The sequence below is a fragment of the Cavia porcellus genome, unplaced genomic scaffold (assembly GCF_034190915.1).
Source record: "Cavia porcellus strain 051 isolate PalLab524CR breed Dunkin Hartley unplaced genomic scaffold, mCavPor4.1 scaffold_19, whole genome shotgun sequence".
NCBI lineage: Eukaryota > Metazoa > Chordata > Mammalia > Rodentia > Caviidae > Cavia > Cavia porcellus.
This window is the reverse complement of record NW_026947502.1, coordinates 63,370,058-63,386,605: the sequence shown is the minus strand read 5'-3', so window position 1 is coordinate 63,386,605 and position 16,548 is coordinate 63,370,058. Positions and strand designations below refer to the sequence as shown.

General features: G+C 33.1%; 1 protein-coding gene and 1 pseudogene across 1 annotated transcript; both read right to left on the bottom strand.

Annotated features, from left to right (window-relative positions):
* Positions 1–3,885: 3,885 nt before the first annotated feature.
* On the bottom strand, positions 3,886–10,457 carry LOC100725544 (olfactory receptor 8K3-like; annotated as a pseudogene).
* A 3,829-nt stretch (positions 10,458–14,286) lies between these two features.
* LOC100725273 (olfactory receptor 8K3-like) lies at positions 14,287–15,216 on the bottom strand. Its single transcript, XM_005000935.1, has one exon. The coding sequence runs from the start codon at positions 15,214–15,216 to the stop codon at positions 14,287–14,289; it is 930 nt and encodes a 309-aa protein (XP_005000992.1).
* Positions 15,217–16,548: the final 1,332 nt, after the last annotated feature.

Sequence of the window (16,548 nt, the reverse complement as noted above, 5' to 3'; positions counted from 1 at the left end):
AAACCAGGTGAAATTCGACATAACCTTGGATTTCGCCATAGTTTATGAACTTAAGTTTCTGGCTAAAAACCATGTATGAGTGTTTGGCCTGACTAGTCCAGTTAGGCAGTTATCATAAACAGGCCTTAGACTTTGAACTGCAGACCTGGTGAGCAACCTGCCCTCTCACACTGGAGCTTGAGCACAGACAATGCAGTGTAATATCTGAATGTGACTGCTTTCAAGGACTGGTGTCCTTCTGGTCAGTGACACTGCTTTACATATTTTCATTTATAGTCATTTTGCCTTTGTTCCTAGATCTCTTTACCTGAAATGTAAACAGAACTTTTTTTCTAGACACCAATTTTGATATTTTTTGTTGGGAATAGGACTCATGGGAGTCAGCACCAAAACTAAGTATGTAAAGTGTTCTTTATATAATCTATAGATGTGACCTGTCCTGAAGAGACGCTGAGGACTCTTCAGACAGAATAAGGTGGGACTTAGAGGGAGCCCATAGTCTTGCAGCTCCATGATGTAGGATCACTCTCTGTGCTGTTCCCAAGAGTGCCTAAGCCCATCAACTCAAGTGTACAGGCCCAGTTCTCAGTGCTATCAGCTCAAGTGTATCATGTATTTTACTCAAACTATCTCTTGGATTTTTCTTAGGATTCCTTTATTGAACAGAGTGATGATCAGCTCTCTTCTGATCACAGGTCTTCAAGCACCATATGACATGAGTCATAGAGATCAGTCCCAATGTTAATAATAGGGTAACTACAGAAGTTTATTGGTAATTAGATAAAAAATCATTCACATTACATTCTGGTAAAGAAATTACCCCATATTCTTCATGTCCTGAATATTTGAAAAGGTCTGAATTTTAAAGGTAGTAGAAGAAATGCTGTGGGATAATAGTCAAGGAAGCCCAATGTCTGTGCTGTGGCATGAGTAACACTGGCAGCTTTTTGTTTTGATTATACTCAGAATCAGGACAAAAGTCAGAGAAAAAAGCATGAAAATCTTATAGTTAGGCTAGAAAGAAGCATGTGTAAAGTTTCAGTCAAGTCAGTTGTGGTTGCTGAAGAGATTCTTGCCATTAAAAAGAAAAGTAGGCTGTTGAGCTAGTAAAAGAAGGAACACATTGTTTTGGTTATGTTTGTCTTATTACCGAGGCAGAATACCTGATGACCTAAATGAAGGAAGGAAAGAATTATTTAGCTCATACTTGTGAAGGTTTCAATTGATAATCTGCTGGCTGAAAGGCAAAATGGTGAGGTAGATGGACAACTGTTCATGGTGGGAGAAGACTGCAAAAGCAACAAAAGAAAAGGAGGAGGAGCATGGAGAGAAAACTTTCTGTTCTTTATCTGGTATGTAAACCACCCACCCTAGAGAGGATGTAGCATATTAATCCATAAACCCCACATTGGATCATAAATCATTCACAAATTCTAAAGTCTTTTCCAATGATTGTATGTGGCTTTGGAGGGACATCCAGACACAAATCATAACAGTGATTTTGAAAGGATATAAGGAATCAGCAAGATTCAATCAACCATAAGGCTAAAAAGTGAAACCTTGTCATTTGAGGAGAGAGCCTCTGATCGTCCTGCGAAGGCAGAGCCTCCAAAGAAATTAGTTCCCTAGAATTCATTTTACAGTAGTAAGGGTACACAGCAGTCAGATCTTCTATGATTCAAAGAGCCTGACTACTGCTGAAGCTGGCAGCAGACCATGACCTGCTCCATAGAATGCTGGGTTGATATATATGCAGAATTCAAATTTTATGGTTCAAGAAGTTTCCATCAAAATTTCCAAGTAAGGCCTGGAAGACTAGTACAGGGCCTATAAGAAGCCTCTGAAATGTTGATGTATGAAACTGTGAGAGTAAATGAAAGTTTCATAAGAGACCCAAGGAAGTTGGAGATGCTAAGGACATTAAAAATCCCTTGAGGAAAATTGTAGACAGTGAGTAGAAACAGCTCAAAACTGAAGATGTGTATTGTACAACCAGGAAAGCAATAAGGGAAGTGTTGTGAAATGTTTCAATCTCACATCCTTACCACCTACCTTAGCACATTTTATGGTGCTCAATTTCTTCCTTTCTTCCTTCCTTCCTTCCTTCCTTCCTTCCTTCCTTCCTTCCTTCCTTCCTTTCTTTCTTTTTTTCTTTCTTTCTTTCTGTCTGTCTGTCTCTTTGTCTGTCTTTTTATTTTCACAATAGGGTCTCTTTATATATAGCTTAGTGTGACCTCAGACATACAGGACTCACACTTGAGCCTCCTCATTGCTGGGGTCACAGGCATGCACCACCATGTCTGATTTAAGGCATCTTGTCTTATTCTGAGTTGTAAAGACAATATATATTTGTCTTTGAAAGACAATTCTTTCATAAAATAATTTTATATAACAGTGTACTTTTCACATTTAAAATTTGTATTTCTCGATTGTTAAATTTTTATATTTTCAATTTTTCACAAGTATATTGCACATTTAAAGATGTAAAGAATGATTTTTTGTGTATAAATATTGGGCTAGCTGAACAGACTATTTAGCATGCATCATGTAAATGTGTATCATCAGTTGAGTTTTGTATTATACTTCAAATTTATGTTTAAATGTAACAGTGCTCCATAGCAAACTCAACTAGCTAGCTAAATATACTGAATTTTCTTACTAAATTCTAGTAGGGTTTTTGTATTAACTAAAAACAAATATTACATATCAGTCTATTTTTATTTATTTTATTATTCTGTCACATGTGTCCCAATATCACCAACTGTCAAATGATGTGCTTCTATGTCATATGTTGATAACTTTTATTTGAAATCTTTTAGATTATTTCTTCTTCACATTATGACTCTGGATTTCATAAAACCTTGTTCTTTCAGCATAAATTTTATATCAACACTGTATTTAAAATATTACTGTAATTTTGTTTGTTACTATTTAAAATCTATAAAATAATGTAAGATCTGACTTGCACATACTTATTTTTTAACTCACAGTGACATATTGACATAAATATATTCTTTCTAGTTTAATGACTGAAATCAAGAAAATTACTCATTAAATTTTTGCCAGTGTTTTACAGTGATCATTCTAGTGCAGTTAGTCTTTTTAATTTAATTGTTAATTATTTATGCTAGTACACAAAATAATTGATTTGTATTGTGGAGACCTTGCAAAAATACTTGTGAAGATTTCATATAAATTTTTAGTTTGCTTATTTTGGGGGATTTTTATATTTATTTATTTATTTGTTTTATTTGGCATCAGGAATAAAACTCAAGACCTCATGCTTGCCTGGAAAGCTCTGTGCTGCTGAGCAATATCTCTGGATGTTTGGGATTTTTATACACAAATTTATTCCTCTTGAAAAATACTTATGCTTTTATTTCTACTCCATAATCCCATATGTATACACATAAGTTTAAGGTAGATGATTAATATGTTAATAGAAATCTGAGATAACTCTACATACAATGGTAATATTAAGTGAGACATTTTTAATAGTTCATTATCTTCCTGTATATGCATAGCACAGAAACAGTAATTGCCTCTTGGTAGATGTCAATACACTGATGCAATATGCATTTGGATCTAAAAGGTATGTAGAAAAATATATTGTAGAGAGCCAAGCACATATATGACAACATGAGATCTAAAAGGAGAAGTGTAAGGACGAGTTTCTCTTCAGCTGAAAAGTAAAGTTTGGCATTGTGAAACTCAGGCACTTTACAAAAAATGTGAGGTAAGACCTAAAAAACAATTGATATTTAAGCAGCTATGTCTTGAATAGGATTCTCTATTCTATTTTTCCATAGTTCATTTGCAGTATTGTTTGTATAGTTAATAGCTGTGTCAATTCAGATTTTTCATAAATAAATGCCAAAATGAACTTTATAGACAAAGTTTGCACACATTGTTCCATATCCTGTGCAGGGCACCTTTTACCTGTTTGTTTCTCAAACAGTATTTCAAAGGGTTCAGTCAGCATGGGAATGATCAAGGTGTAAAATACAGAGGTCAATTGATCAGTCTCAAACGAATGGCTGGACTTGGGCTGCACACACATAAAGGACAGGGTCCTATATAACATGACCACCACAGTCAGGTGAGAGCTGCATGTGAAAAAGGTCATGTGTCTCCCATCTGATGAGCTTATCCTGAGGATGATCACAAGGATCTTAATGTAGGAAACAAGGACTGTCAGAATATAGGAAACCAAATTAAATGTTAAATGCTGAAAATATCAGGACTATCTACTCAACTTCTCATGTGCTTGGGCAAATCAAATTCAACAAGGGAAGACTGTCATAGTAGACATTTTACTCCACTATATTTAATATACTTTAAACATATGAAACATAATTTTTATTGACAAAAATGTGAAAATAAATTTTTAATGGTTATTGTCAGAGACTGAAAATCACTGTAGAGATAAAGGATTGTCACCAGCATCCAGCATGCCTTGTGTGACACGATCACTGTGTAGAGCAGAGGACTGCATAGGGTCACATAGCAGTCATCAGCTCATAGGATGACAAGCTCACTAGAGGGGCTGGGATTTAGCTCAGTGGTACAGGTGCCTGCCTGAAAAGCTCACTAGTGATGAATATGCTGAAGAACAGTAGCCATGGGCACACCAGTGATAAGGAATTGTATTTTGATTAGCAATAAGATTTGCCAAAATTTTGGGTCCCATGGCAAGATCAATGAAAGCCAGATGTCTGAGAAAAAAGTACATGGGTGTTTTCAGTCTCTTGTCCACTTTGGTGAGAATAATCATGCCCAACTTTTCCACCACTGAGGCTATATAAACGATGAGGAACAACCAAAAGAAGGGAACCCAAAGTTCAAGGTGTTCTCTGATGCCAGTTAGAATGAACTTCAGCACTGTTAAATTTCTTCTGTCTGTCCAGGCCTCTAATGAAACGTACTGTTGGAAGAATCATTAAAAACCACTGGATTCCAGATAGTACTGCCAATTAAAGGCTTATCAATGATGTCTTTTTATGTAAGAGAAACACACCTTTGTTTGACCTGAAGAATTAAAAATGATTCACTTTTACCATTGAACCCAGAACCAAATCTGGACACCGGGTAAACAACTAAACATAGGGCAGACCATATACATTTTATTTTTCTGTCATTTAGTTATTATTAGTACAAGGTATATAGGACTCCCTGTGAATATGCCAGCAATATATTGATAATCCTAATTTTTTCAGAAACAATTTTCACTGAAAATTTACATGATTGTTTTCAAATATATCAATTTCTAAAAGGACTTTAAAGGAAGTTAACAGCTCCCTCTTTCCTTCCCTTGAAACTTAAGCTGCACTACTCAAAGAAAATCATTATTAAGTCAACATTAAGGGGAAGGAAAGTAAAATCCATCAAGAGTTTGAAGATATGCTACACATATGAATCAGTTCTCCAAGATAAATGTGGCTATTATGCCTGACAGATATATGCTTAAGCAATAAACAGCAACAACAAACAATTTTCGTTAACTTCTCAATGTTGTACATCTTTATGTGGAATGGTACACTTTTCTCCTTCCCTCTGTAGTCTTTATAAACTGCATTTCACTACACTATATTTAATATACTTTAAACATAATAAACATAATTTTATAATAAAAGGAATAATTTAGCTTGATTACAACAGAACAATATCAACATTCATATATCCATATATAGACAAAATCACAAAACGTATTCATTGTCTCGAGAGCAGTATATCCAAAGTCCAAAAATTAAGTGGAATCTTTATGTTTTTTCTATGCTTCATATGAACTAAATCCTCTATCTATAATTTATTCCATCTGATATTAATGGCTAGAATTCATGTGTGCATTTTTTTGACACTAGCAGGGATATCATTCCAATGATATGTTTAATATCACAACTGTAATTGTTTCACTGAACTTTAAAATAAGTAAACTTTAAGATAATTTTAAGATATTTTAATATAAGTCTAAAAATCTAAATTTATTTGAAAACTTGCACCAAAATTGTAAGGTAGAACTATCTCACAATGAGAAATATTATTCTAAAGTTGAAATTGCTACTTTCAATGTCTTCTTGGTAGGCAAACAGTATTATTTGAAGAAGCCTATGGAAAAAATGCAGTAGAAAGCTGGGAAAACTAGACATTTTATACCTAATATTAAGAAATTAACTTTACTTGCTTAAATGCGTTGTTCAAGACAAGTAATTGTTTCATCTATAAAAATAAAATTAGAGATGGCCTTAATATGAAATATATTTAATATAATTGAATTTTGAAGAATATTATATATTTTTCATAAAATATATTTCAGAGCTTTTGATAAAGCATCACAGTTTACAGGTTGCACTGTGTCCCTGTCTAATTCCTCGCTGTTTCTCCTTCACAATTCTTTAATGGCAAGCGCTTCTAAATATTCATGAAAACCATCATCCATATATTACACAGACTCCTCCAGGGAGTTACAAAATGAGAACTCCAATGCTCTTCATTCTAGGAGTTCTGGAGAAACCAGAACTGCAAAATGGCACATAATAAGAATCCCAAGATCCTCAGAATTTTGTTTTTCCTTATGGAGATGTGAAAATCCTGTCTAATAAATGCATCATAGATATGATGCTCTTACAAAATATTAAAAATCATACCCTTCATTCATCTTAGAATAATCTTAGGTCTTGGTAAAGAATTTGGTTGTGGAATATTTAGTATTAATGCTCATCCTGTGAATCAGATAGTATTAGATAGAATAATGAATATATTAATGTATACTAAATAATGGCACTAAGAATGTCCAAAATCAATTCAACTTTGATGTAGATGGATCATTACATTATTGATAAAATGTGTTGAACAAACTGGACTGAACTATTCTTAAAAGTATGGACTAAAAGTTTATCAAAATTTTCTTGTTAATCTTAAATAAGTTGATAGGCATACTATGTCCCTAAACTGTTTAATCAACTGTTGCAAAATTTCTAATTCTTTTCTTTACCAAAAAATAAAATTTGTGCATGTTTATGCTACACGTTATGAGAAAGTGATATCTGATGCAATTTTTGATGATCGAATCATGGAGATAAGCATTTGTATCTCCACAAACATTGATCTGTGTATTGAGAATTTCATTCTCTAGCTCTCTAGTCATTTTGTAATATATCATAGTTTGTCACAACTAGTAATACCATAGAAAAATCATAACTCTTCTATGTGAGCTTTGAAGATATTATCCATTATATTTCTATCTTTATCTTTCATCTCCCTGTCAATAATGACCATTATTCCTCTTTGCCATTCTAAGAAATTATTATTTTAAATTTTCCACAAATTTGAGAAGTCATATAACAATTTTTGTGTATGTTTATTTTATTTTACTCAAAAAATCAGTTTTAATTCTATTCATGTTGGTGAATGTGCCACTTGTGTGTATTGTATCTTTCACTAACAGTAATCTCAAGTAGTATTCATGTTTCTACAAACAATTTTTACCAAATAGATCTATTTTCTCCATTTCATTCTGGTCAGAATCTTACTACCGCATTTTTGTAGAATTTGGCACTTTTTTAGTATTTTGTGGAATTTGATGGGTGTATAAAAATATAAATAATTTAAAAATTCAGAACACCTCTGAAAATGATCTGTTCTAACACATTTTTAAGAATTGTAAAGCTACAGTTCTTCAGAATATTAATTTATTACAAAAATATCACAAATGTATCAGTGGAACCAAACAGGGAAATGAGAGAAAGGAACATATTTAATATGGAACAGCAGTATATTAAAGATGTTCTATGTATTCACATCGTGGCCAAAGGTTTAATTAATTCATAAAACTGGATAAAGATATAATTTCTACAGAAATTGGTGATGTTGAGTGTTCAGTAAATACACTTAAAAACCATGTGATCATGCATCAAAAACTTAGCACCAAGAGAGTAAAAAAAGTGTGATTTTAACTGGTACATCTGCATGTCTTTAAATTAAAAAAAAAGAAAATCAGAATATAAATTCTAGACAAGTTTTACAATGCATTTACTAATAAAATTTATTTTATCCAAAATTAATTCATAATATTAATAAAATATGAAAAAGCAAAGAGGAAAACAAAACAAACAAAAACATTAGCAATGACTGAATGAAGAAAATGACAAATCCAAAGAAAAGAATTCTTGCTGAGTGTGGTGAGGTACATCTGTGATCCCAGGAGTTGAGAGGCTGATGCAGGAAGGTCACTATGAATTTGAAGTCAACCTGAGCTATATAAGGAAATCCAAGGATACCTTGCATTATATAGAGAGACTATGTCTCAAAAGAAAAATGTAACAATTCTGCGGGGAGAAGTTTGGATGGTTTGGTAAAGTTTTACTCTCCAAGTCCATTGCTCTGTAATTTTTCATATTACTTGTGTTTTATCTGAAACTCAGTTGAATCAGTGTATTCCTTGCCTTCCTTTCCTTCCACTCCTCCTCTGCACACTCTGTAGTGCCTGAAGAAAAGCAGGCACCCCCAACCATAGTTCTGACCCTAGGGGTCAGAAGCACAAAATCCACATCAACACCAAGAATTGGGCGACAGACCATAAATCTATGCATTCTTGGGCTTGGGAACAACTCATCTCATTCAGGTATTTTATAAAATTGGCAAATATCTGGCATGGAGATAAAGGAGCTGGCCAATCTGAGATTATCAGTCTTCAACTCAAAGGAGGCTGGAACAATGAGAGACAGGACAAAGGAAAGAAAAACCGAGAATAGCTCTAAATTACAGATTCTAATAGTTGGAAAGTTTCACTTGACCTTTGGTGAGAAGGTGTCATAATATATGTACCTACTCTATCTATCTAAATACTGTAGAAGAGAAGTATGAACACTCAGATTTCTCTCACATAGGTCACCTAAAAGTCTTATATGAGATTTGTTTCCATTTCTTATTATGAAAAATAGGGTACAATGTTCAATAGTGAAACACTAATTGCAATAAAAATTGAATCTGTGAGTTTTATAAAGCCAGTTTAAATAATTCCTAAATTCTACTTCGGAAAATGTGCTGCTAGACAAATTCCAAAATTCTATGACTTCAAAAAATGTGAATTCAGCATTATCCCTAAGATCTTAGAATTTCAGTCAAAATCTTTTTACGTGGCTTATAGTAATCTTTATATATTTTAATGTTCATATGAGGATTTTTCACTTTTTAATAGCATATATATATACTAATATAAATATAAATATTTTATCCATTTATTCCTAATGCAGGAATACTTAGGACATTTTCTCTAAATTTTTTCTTAAATATTTTTTATCACCCATAAAATTTTAAACCCGCACTTATTCAGACAATTCTACTCCATTATGCAAGATTTTACAGAACTGAAAATATTTTAAGGACAGATTTATATGGCTCTTTTATACCTGTGCCACATTACAGACAACCATGGAGAGACAGGAACAAATTCTTGTCTGTTTATTTTTCCTATCCTCCAAAAATATTCACTTTGGATATGGACAGTTTATAAAGTTAGGTACACATCAAATCAGGATGATGCTTTCTTTTCTTAATATTAAATTCTTAATATTAAGAACAATATGAATGAGGAACTGGAATATCCCAGCAGAGAGTGAGGAACGTTTAAACACTGTGCTTCATTACAAAGGGGAACATAACCAAGGGATGGGAAGGAGAGGGAGAAGGGAGGAAAGAGAACTGAGATGTGTGATGTCTCCGCACCAACTCCCCATGATGAATGCAATCATGATGTGATGAAAACCTGAACTAATACAAATAAGAAGTTTGGAAAAATTTCCAATTTCCTTCAAGACCATGGTTATAGGAGCACATCGTAACAAAACTATTACATGTTTGATGCAGTTCATGGTATCGGACTCCCAAATCCCTTAGTGAAAATCAGGTCTGTCTGAGCACCTCATGTAAGGGGAGGGCAAGTGATGCCCGCAACTATTTTGTACTTCGAGTGAGGCAGATGCACCAGAATTAAAAAAACAAATACACAAACACAAAAAACAAAAATTTAAAAAACCTTGTATATTTTGGTTTATAACTTTGCCACAAGTATCTCTTCTTGAACTTGTGAATGTACTGGTAGTAAACACTGACTTACTACATTAAAATATTTGAGGAATACTTCCAAACTTTGCGCCTCACTATCCATATGGAAACAACTATAGTTAAATACAAAGACAGCAGAGAAAAGAGCGTCCCCTTATTGTTGTATCAGCCTGAATGGAGATGCTGCTTTCTGGCTTTCATCACTGCCTTTGCAAATACTGCCATAATGCAGCATCTGTCTGCCCATCGTTTGTTACCCAGGCCATGTCTCACCTGGTCTGCAGGCACAGTAAGATTTTTTCTAACATGGTGATGACTTTGCTCTGTTTTGCTGCTTTCTGATGAAAATTTTCAAAGAGCTTGAAGACATCTTTAAACTGCATGAGATTTAGCATGGAAGGAACACTACTAATAAAAACAAGGAATTTCCAGCTAGATATTTGATCTTCTCTGTGCTAAATTACAGTAATTCTGTCGAGTTTTGTAATAAATCTCAAAACATTAAAAGAGTGATCTCTTACTATTTACCTTAATAAAATTTTCTTTGGTATATATTGCTCTGTCTCTAGCCTGGCTTTGTCTGATATACTCCACTCTTGTATATCTGCTTTCCTGAATTACCTCCTAAGTAAAGATCATAGGAGTCCTTTCTTAAGGAGCTACTCTTGGGGAGGATTTGTACCATGACAATTCTAGCCTCCTGTCTGTTAGTAAAGGTAGACCAAAAATTTCTGTGCCTCACGTGAAATCCCAAGAAGAGAAAATGATGTTTTTTTGCTGACTAAATGTAAGGATATTGAGATTTGAATTTTTAATAGCTAATCTGTCTTTGTACTGTACAAGTGAACAATGATATCTTCATTAGCATATTTTAAATGAGAATTTCAAATCATGCTTAATGACCTCATAATGTTCATTGTTTAGGATACCAGTGTAGTACAATTGTAATAACGAATAGAAACAGTGCTCATTTTTAAATCATAAAGATAATAGTTTTAAAATTAAATTATTGTAGCTATAAAATAAAAATGTTAGTAAGTATGATAGAAAACATTTAGTCTGAGATTTGTGTCTATTTTTCATAATTTTATCCATTTTGTAGTTTAAAGAGAAATGAATCATGTATTATTATTGAAATGAATTTGATAATCTTAATGGCTAGTTCCAACTACTTAACTAAAATAAAAAGTGAATTACTGTTCCTTTGAATGATAGCTAACCAGAAGCATATAGAATAATTTATAATTGTCTGTGAATTTTGAATCTTGCCATTGGAATTTAAAATGTTATTTTATGAATATTCCCAAAGCTTTAAAGAAGAACCAATAGTTACACTGGGATTTCTTAATTACCCTGAGTATCTTTGATTTTCCTACTGAGGAATTTTTATATACACAATTCATCTGCTTTCCTTTACTGTTGCTTTTAACTACCTGTGTAAGTGTCATGATTTAATTGTATTATCTGTTGGAAGCATGATTTCTTCACCCATAATTGTAAAATTCAGCATGTTCCACAATGGCTTTCCATTTTTGCATCTGTGAACAATGACAAAACTTTTTACATTTACAGATTCAGAAAGTGTATGAATTATGAAAAAGTGTGCAGCTTTAATATTTTAAATCAGAAAAGCATCTAAAACTTAATGAGACTCATTGTCATGTCCTAAAATGGTCACCAGGCCTTGTTACTCATCCCCAGTGCAATTCACATTCTGCTTCATCTGTCTTTCACATGAAGTGAAGATTTATCCAAAATTTAGGAAATATATTTTGTCTCTAGGGTTTGAAAAGTATTTCAAGTTGTTTCTTAATCTTTTTTCAACAAAACAAAAGGATTCAAGTACATGGATGTGATTATGGGGAAGGGCACTGTATATCTTTTTTAATTCATATTTTGAAGTCATTTTCATGTATGAACTATTTTCTAAGATATTCTAAATAAAAAAATACAGTATGTCACTGCTAATGATACTAAACTCAGCTACAGATAACTTTGTTTCAGGAACCCTGTGTATCCCTAAACTATCTTGAACTTTCCAAAAAGTTATTTTATGTAATATTAAATTCTATGACTCATCTTACCTTAGCAGAAGCTTTGTCAGACCCCAATTTCCGTTTTCTAAAATTTAATTTACTTTATAAATTTAAGTAAATTCTGAAATAATTTATCAATCTACTTGAAATAATTTATCAATCTAGGCAAACAGAATAAATGAAGTTTTAACCTAATTTTAAATTGTCAAAATACTTCTCTCTTTTTTGGCTTATTACTTCAGAGACCACTAATACTTATACCAATATATATAATAAAAATGTGAAATTGGTCTATATTGAAAAATATTTTGTCTAGTTTAAACATCCAAATTTTTATCATTTTGTATTAAAATAATGTAGGTAGTTTTGAATATTACATTAGGGAAGATATAATTAAAAATAGAATAATGTAAATATTTTTATGATTTATGGTTATCATCAACATTTCACTTTTTCCTGCTATATATTTATTTTCTAGGAATTTGAAATATTTTATGTATATTTAAGGTTCTAGAATATACTCTATTCTATATAGTATATTACAGAATTTGATCATAATAAATTTATGGTTACAGAATACAGAACATTTAGGATTAGAATATTATTTATTCTATATAATACATCATAAACTTCATCATCATAAAAATCAGTTTAGAATATTTGATAATATCTTGTGTTTATAATATATAATATTTAGTAGTAATGCATATTAAACTATTCCACACAATTGTTTTGTTCCTACTTTTTAGTTACACAGATAATTTTGATACACTAAGACAACAAACCTGTCATGTAAATAAAATCATGGTAAGGTGAAAACAATACAACAAAAAAGCAAACATGGAAGATGCCAGAGCATCACAGATGACATCCATGCGGATGAACCAACAAGTGTACATACAATGTAGTGTACTACACACTGATTCCTGAGAGAGTTGTTCAAACTGAGGGCTTATTTCTGCTTGCTTTCTTCCAGTCATATTTTCAAATAGATTTGCTAATATGGGAAGACCCTTCCCACAACAGTACACTACTATAGGAACAAGATTTAGGGATGCTATCCCCAAGAAAGAGAAAAAGTTAAATACTGCACCATAAATTGGGCACTGTTGCAAGAGTAAACAAAGGTGGGCTACGACTTTGCAATGAGCATTTTCTTTTTAGTGAGGGAGGAAACAGTGAGCACTCTTCAGTGAAAAATGTGTAGTAATGAATGGAGATCAAGCCAGTGTAGGGGAGGTGGGTAGAAAGCTCTGAATGCCCGGAGCCAGCAGAGTTTCAGAAGTGCATTTCAAAGGGGTGCAAACTTACAACATGTAAGCACTAAATGAGGGAAAGTCAAATTCTATGCTTCAATACACAAAAAAGTGGAGGTCTTTTGACCTATAGGAAGCTTATATGAAGACAAAAAATCACATCAGGAAGAGAAAAAGAAGCAGTCTAAATATACCAGGGGAACTTTTGAGCACATTATTACCAATGATACCCTCAGATTATCACACTTAAAGGAGTCAGGTGAAAATGCAATCATTTTCAACCTTAACAAAAGAAATATCATGCTTATGCACACATATAAATAAGTTCACAGTCACATATGGATGATAAAAGTTTTATCATAATGTTTGCAAATCTCATAAAAACTCATTTTATTTCTGTGCCAGCTATTTTCCTGATCCACCAAGGGTGCACTAATTAGCTTCATCCCCAAAGGATCTGTAGACTTTAAACAAAATTTTTTAATTGTCACACTGTTTTAAGTTTATAATAAGTGAAATGTTTCTATTTCTCACAATTATAGAAATGCATCTGATACAAAAAGTATAAAATCTAAATATATAAAAGTATATAATAGCCAGGTGTGGTGCTGCATACCTGTAATTCCAGCACTTGGGAGGCTGAGGTAGGAGGATCATTATGAGTATGAGACCAGCCTGGGCAAAAAAGTGAGCCCAAGTTCAGCCCAAACTGCATAGCGAGACCCTGTCTCAAAATGACAAATAAAAGTATATAATAAGTGCAATGTGTTTGTTTTACATTCTAGGGTTAAAAAAAGAATAGTTTAAAACTAAACTTCATTTACAGGAAACACAATGCAGTGCATTTTTAGAAAAGATGTTTCATAGTCTTTGCATTTTTTTTTGTAGTGGAAATTGAACTCATGACCTCACACTTGCCAGTCAGAACTAAATCACCAGGCCCTTTCCCACATTTTTTGCAAGACATATTTTACATCTTTATTTCTTAAACTATAGATCAATGGATTCAACATGGGGATGACCAAGGTATAAAATATGGAAGCCACTTTATCAGTGTCTCTGGAATGGCTTGGATTGGGCTGCACATACATAAATATCAAAGTCCCGTAGAACACTGTGACCACAGTCAGGTGGGACCCACAGGTGGAGAAGGCTTTTTGCCTGCCCTCTATGGACTTCATTTTCAGTATGGTTACAAGTATGAGCAGGTAGGACATGAGGACAATCAGAAGAGAGGAAATCAAATTAAAAGCTGCAAAGATTAGGTTTATCACTTCAATTTCATGTGTGTCTGAGCAAACTAAAGATAACAAGGAGAGACTGTCACAGTAGAAATGACTAATGACATTGTATCCAGAGAAGGACAATGTGAAAATCTTTATAGTAATTAGAAGAGACACAAATGTGCAGTAGAGATAAGTAATCACCACTAGTGCCCAGCATACTCTTGGTGACATGATGACAGTGTACAGTAGAGGTTTACAAATGGCCACATAGCGGTCATAGGACATGGCAGATAGAATAAAAAGCTCAGAAGCAATAAGCACAATAAAGAAAGCCATCTGTGTAGCACATCCATAGTAGGAGATTGTATTTTGATCCTCTACAAAATTTTCCAACATTTTAGGTCCAATAGCTGTAGAGTAACCAAGATCAGTGAGAGCCAGATGTCTGAGAAAGAAGTACATGGGTGTTTTCAGCCTGGAGTCCACCTGGGTGAGAACAATCATGCCCAAGTTTCCCACCAGTGAGGTCAGGTAGACGATGAGAAACAGCACAAATAGTGGAGCCTGCAGCTCAGGACGATCGGTGATGCCCAGCAGAATGAACTCAGTCACCGCTGTGAGGTTGAGCTCCTCCATCCAGGTGATCAGAAAACCTACTCAGGATAGAAATATAAGCATAATCAGTAGTTTTGCAATATTATCTATCATGTGGTAAAATTTCACTCTCCAGAGATATTGCTTATAAATTGTTTCAAATTTTCCAACTTACAATAACTTAAAATTAACATATCTTTCAAAAATTTCACAAGAATTTCTCATTTGTTATGATGTCATTCCAAAAATAACATTACTTTATAAAACTGTAATAATGTATAGAAATTTACTTTGGATACAGCATTTAAATCACATGAAAGTCTTCATTTGCATAAAAAACTAGCACGTCCTTACATTTTGGAGAGAAGGACAAAGAAAGACTTTTTTTACTCAGGGAGTGTTATGCTACCTAAAAATTGTTCTCAAGTTCATGTCCTCATGTACTTTTGTTATTTTTAGTGAGAAAAGCAACTTGGCCTGATTGTCCTGTAAAACAAAGGGTTGCAGGTGACCATTTAGTAGTCCTATGTCCTTGAAGACAGTATAAAATGTTCTCCAATGGTGAACATGATGGTGACAAATTCTTTAGGGATTGCATTTAAGTTACATTAAAATTCACCAGGATTTTGTATCCCACATCTGTTACATGATCAAGACTAAGAATATTGAGATGTGTTACTAAAAAGTACATGAATGTTTGTAGCATGATATCTACCTTAGTGAGGATGATCCTCGCCAAGGTGCCCACCACTGCAATTATACAGATGATAAAAAATAGCTCTAAGAGGGGACCTGAAGATCTGAGTGGTCTGTGACATCTTTTAGAATGAATTCTTTCAGTACTGACTGATTTCTTTTGTGTATACAGACCACTAAGAATAATTACTGTAGCAAAACCATTAGAACTTACTGTGTTTCTGGAAGTATCACCTGTTAAAATCTTAATGTAGCCACTAATTGTAAGACAAACCAAGATTTTTTTGTCCTAATTTAAAATGGCATACTTTCACTGCTGAACCAAGAAGCACGTTTAGAAATCTGTAAGATATAAGGTGGCTGGTAGACATTTATTTCTGCCTTATTTGCTGATTGTTAATTTCAAACTACAATATATACAACAGCTTTTGCATCTGTAAGCAACATATACTTAGAAAAAGTTTAACATTGATTGATAATTCTGATAGTTTTTTCAAATTTTTTTCATTAAAATTCACAATTTATTCTGATCTTTAATTTTTTTTTTAGGAATTATAATGAAAAGAAAGAGTCCTCTGCTTTTTTATGTGTATATCTGCAGTCCTAATACTAAATATCAATCATTTTAAAGACAATTTTAGATTAGTAGATCAATATCATTGCAACTCAACATATCAA

What these genes read in the sequence shown, in the direction of transcription:
- LOC100725273 (XM_005000935.1), bottom strand. Translation starts at nt 15,216, where the DNA reads ATGGAGGAGCTCAACCTCACAGCGGTGACTGAGTTCATTCTGCTGGGC.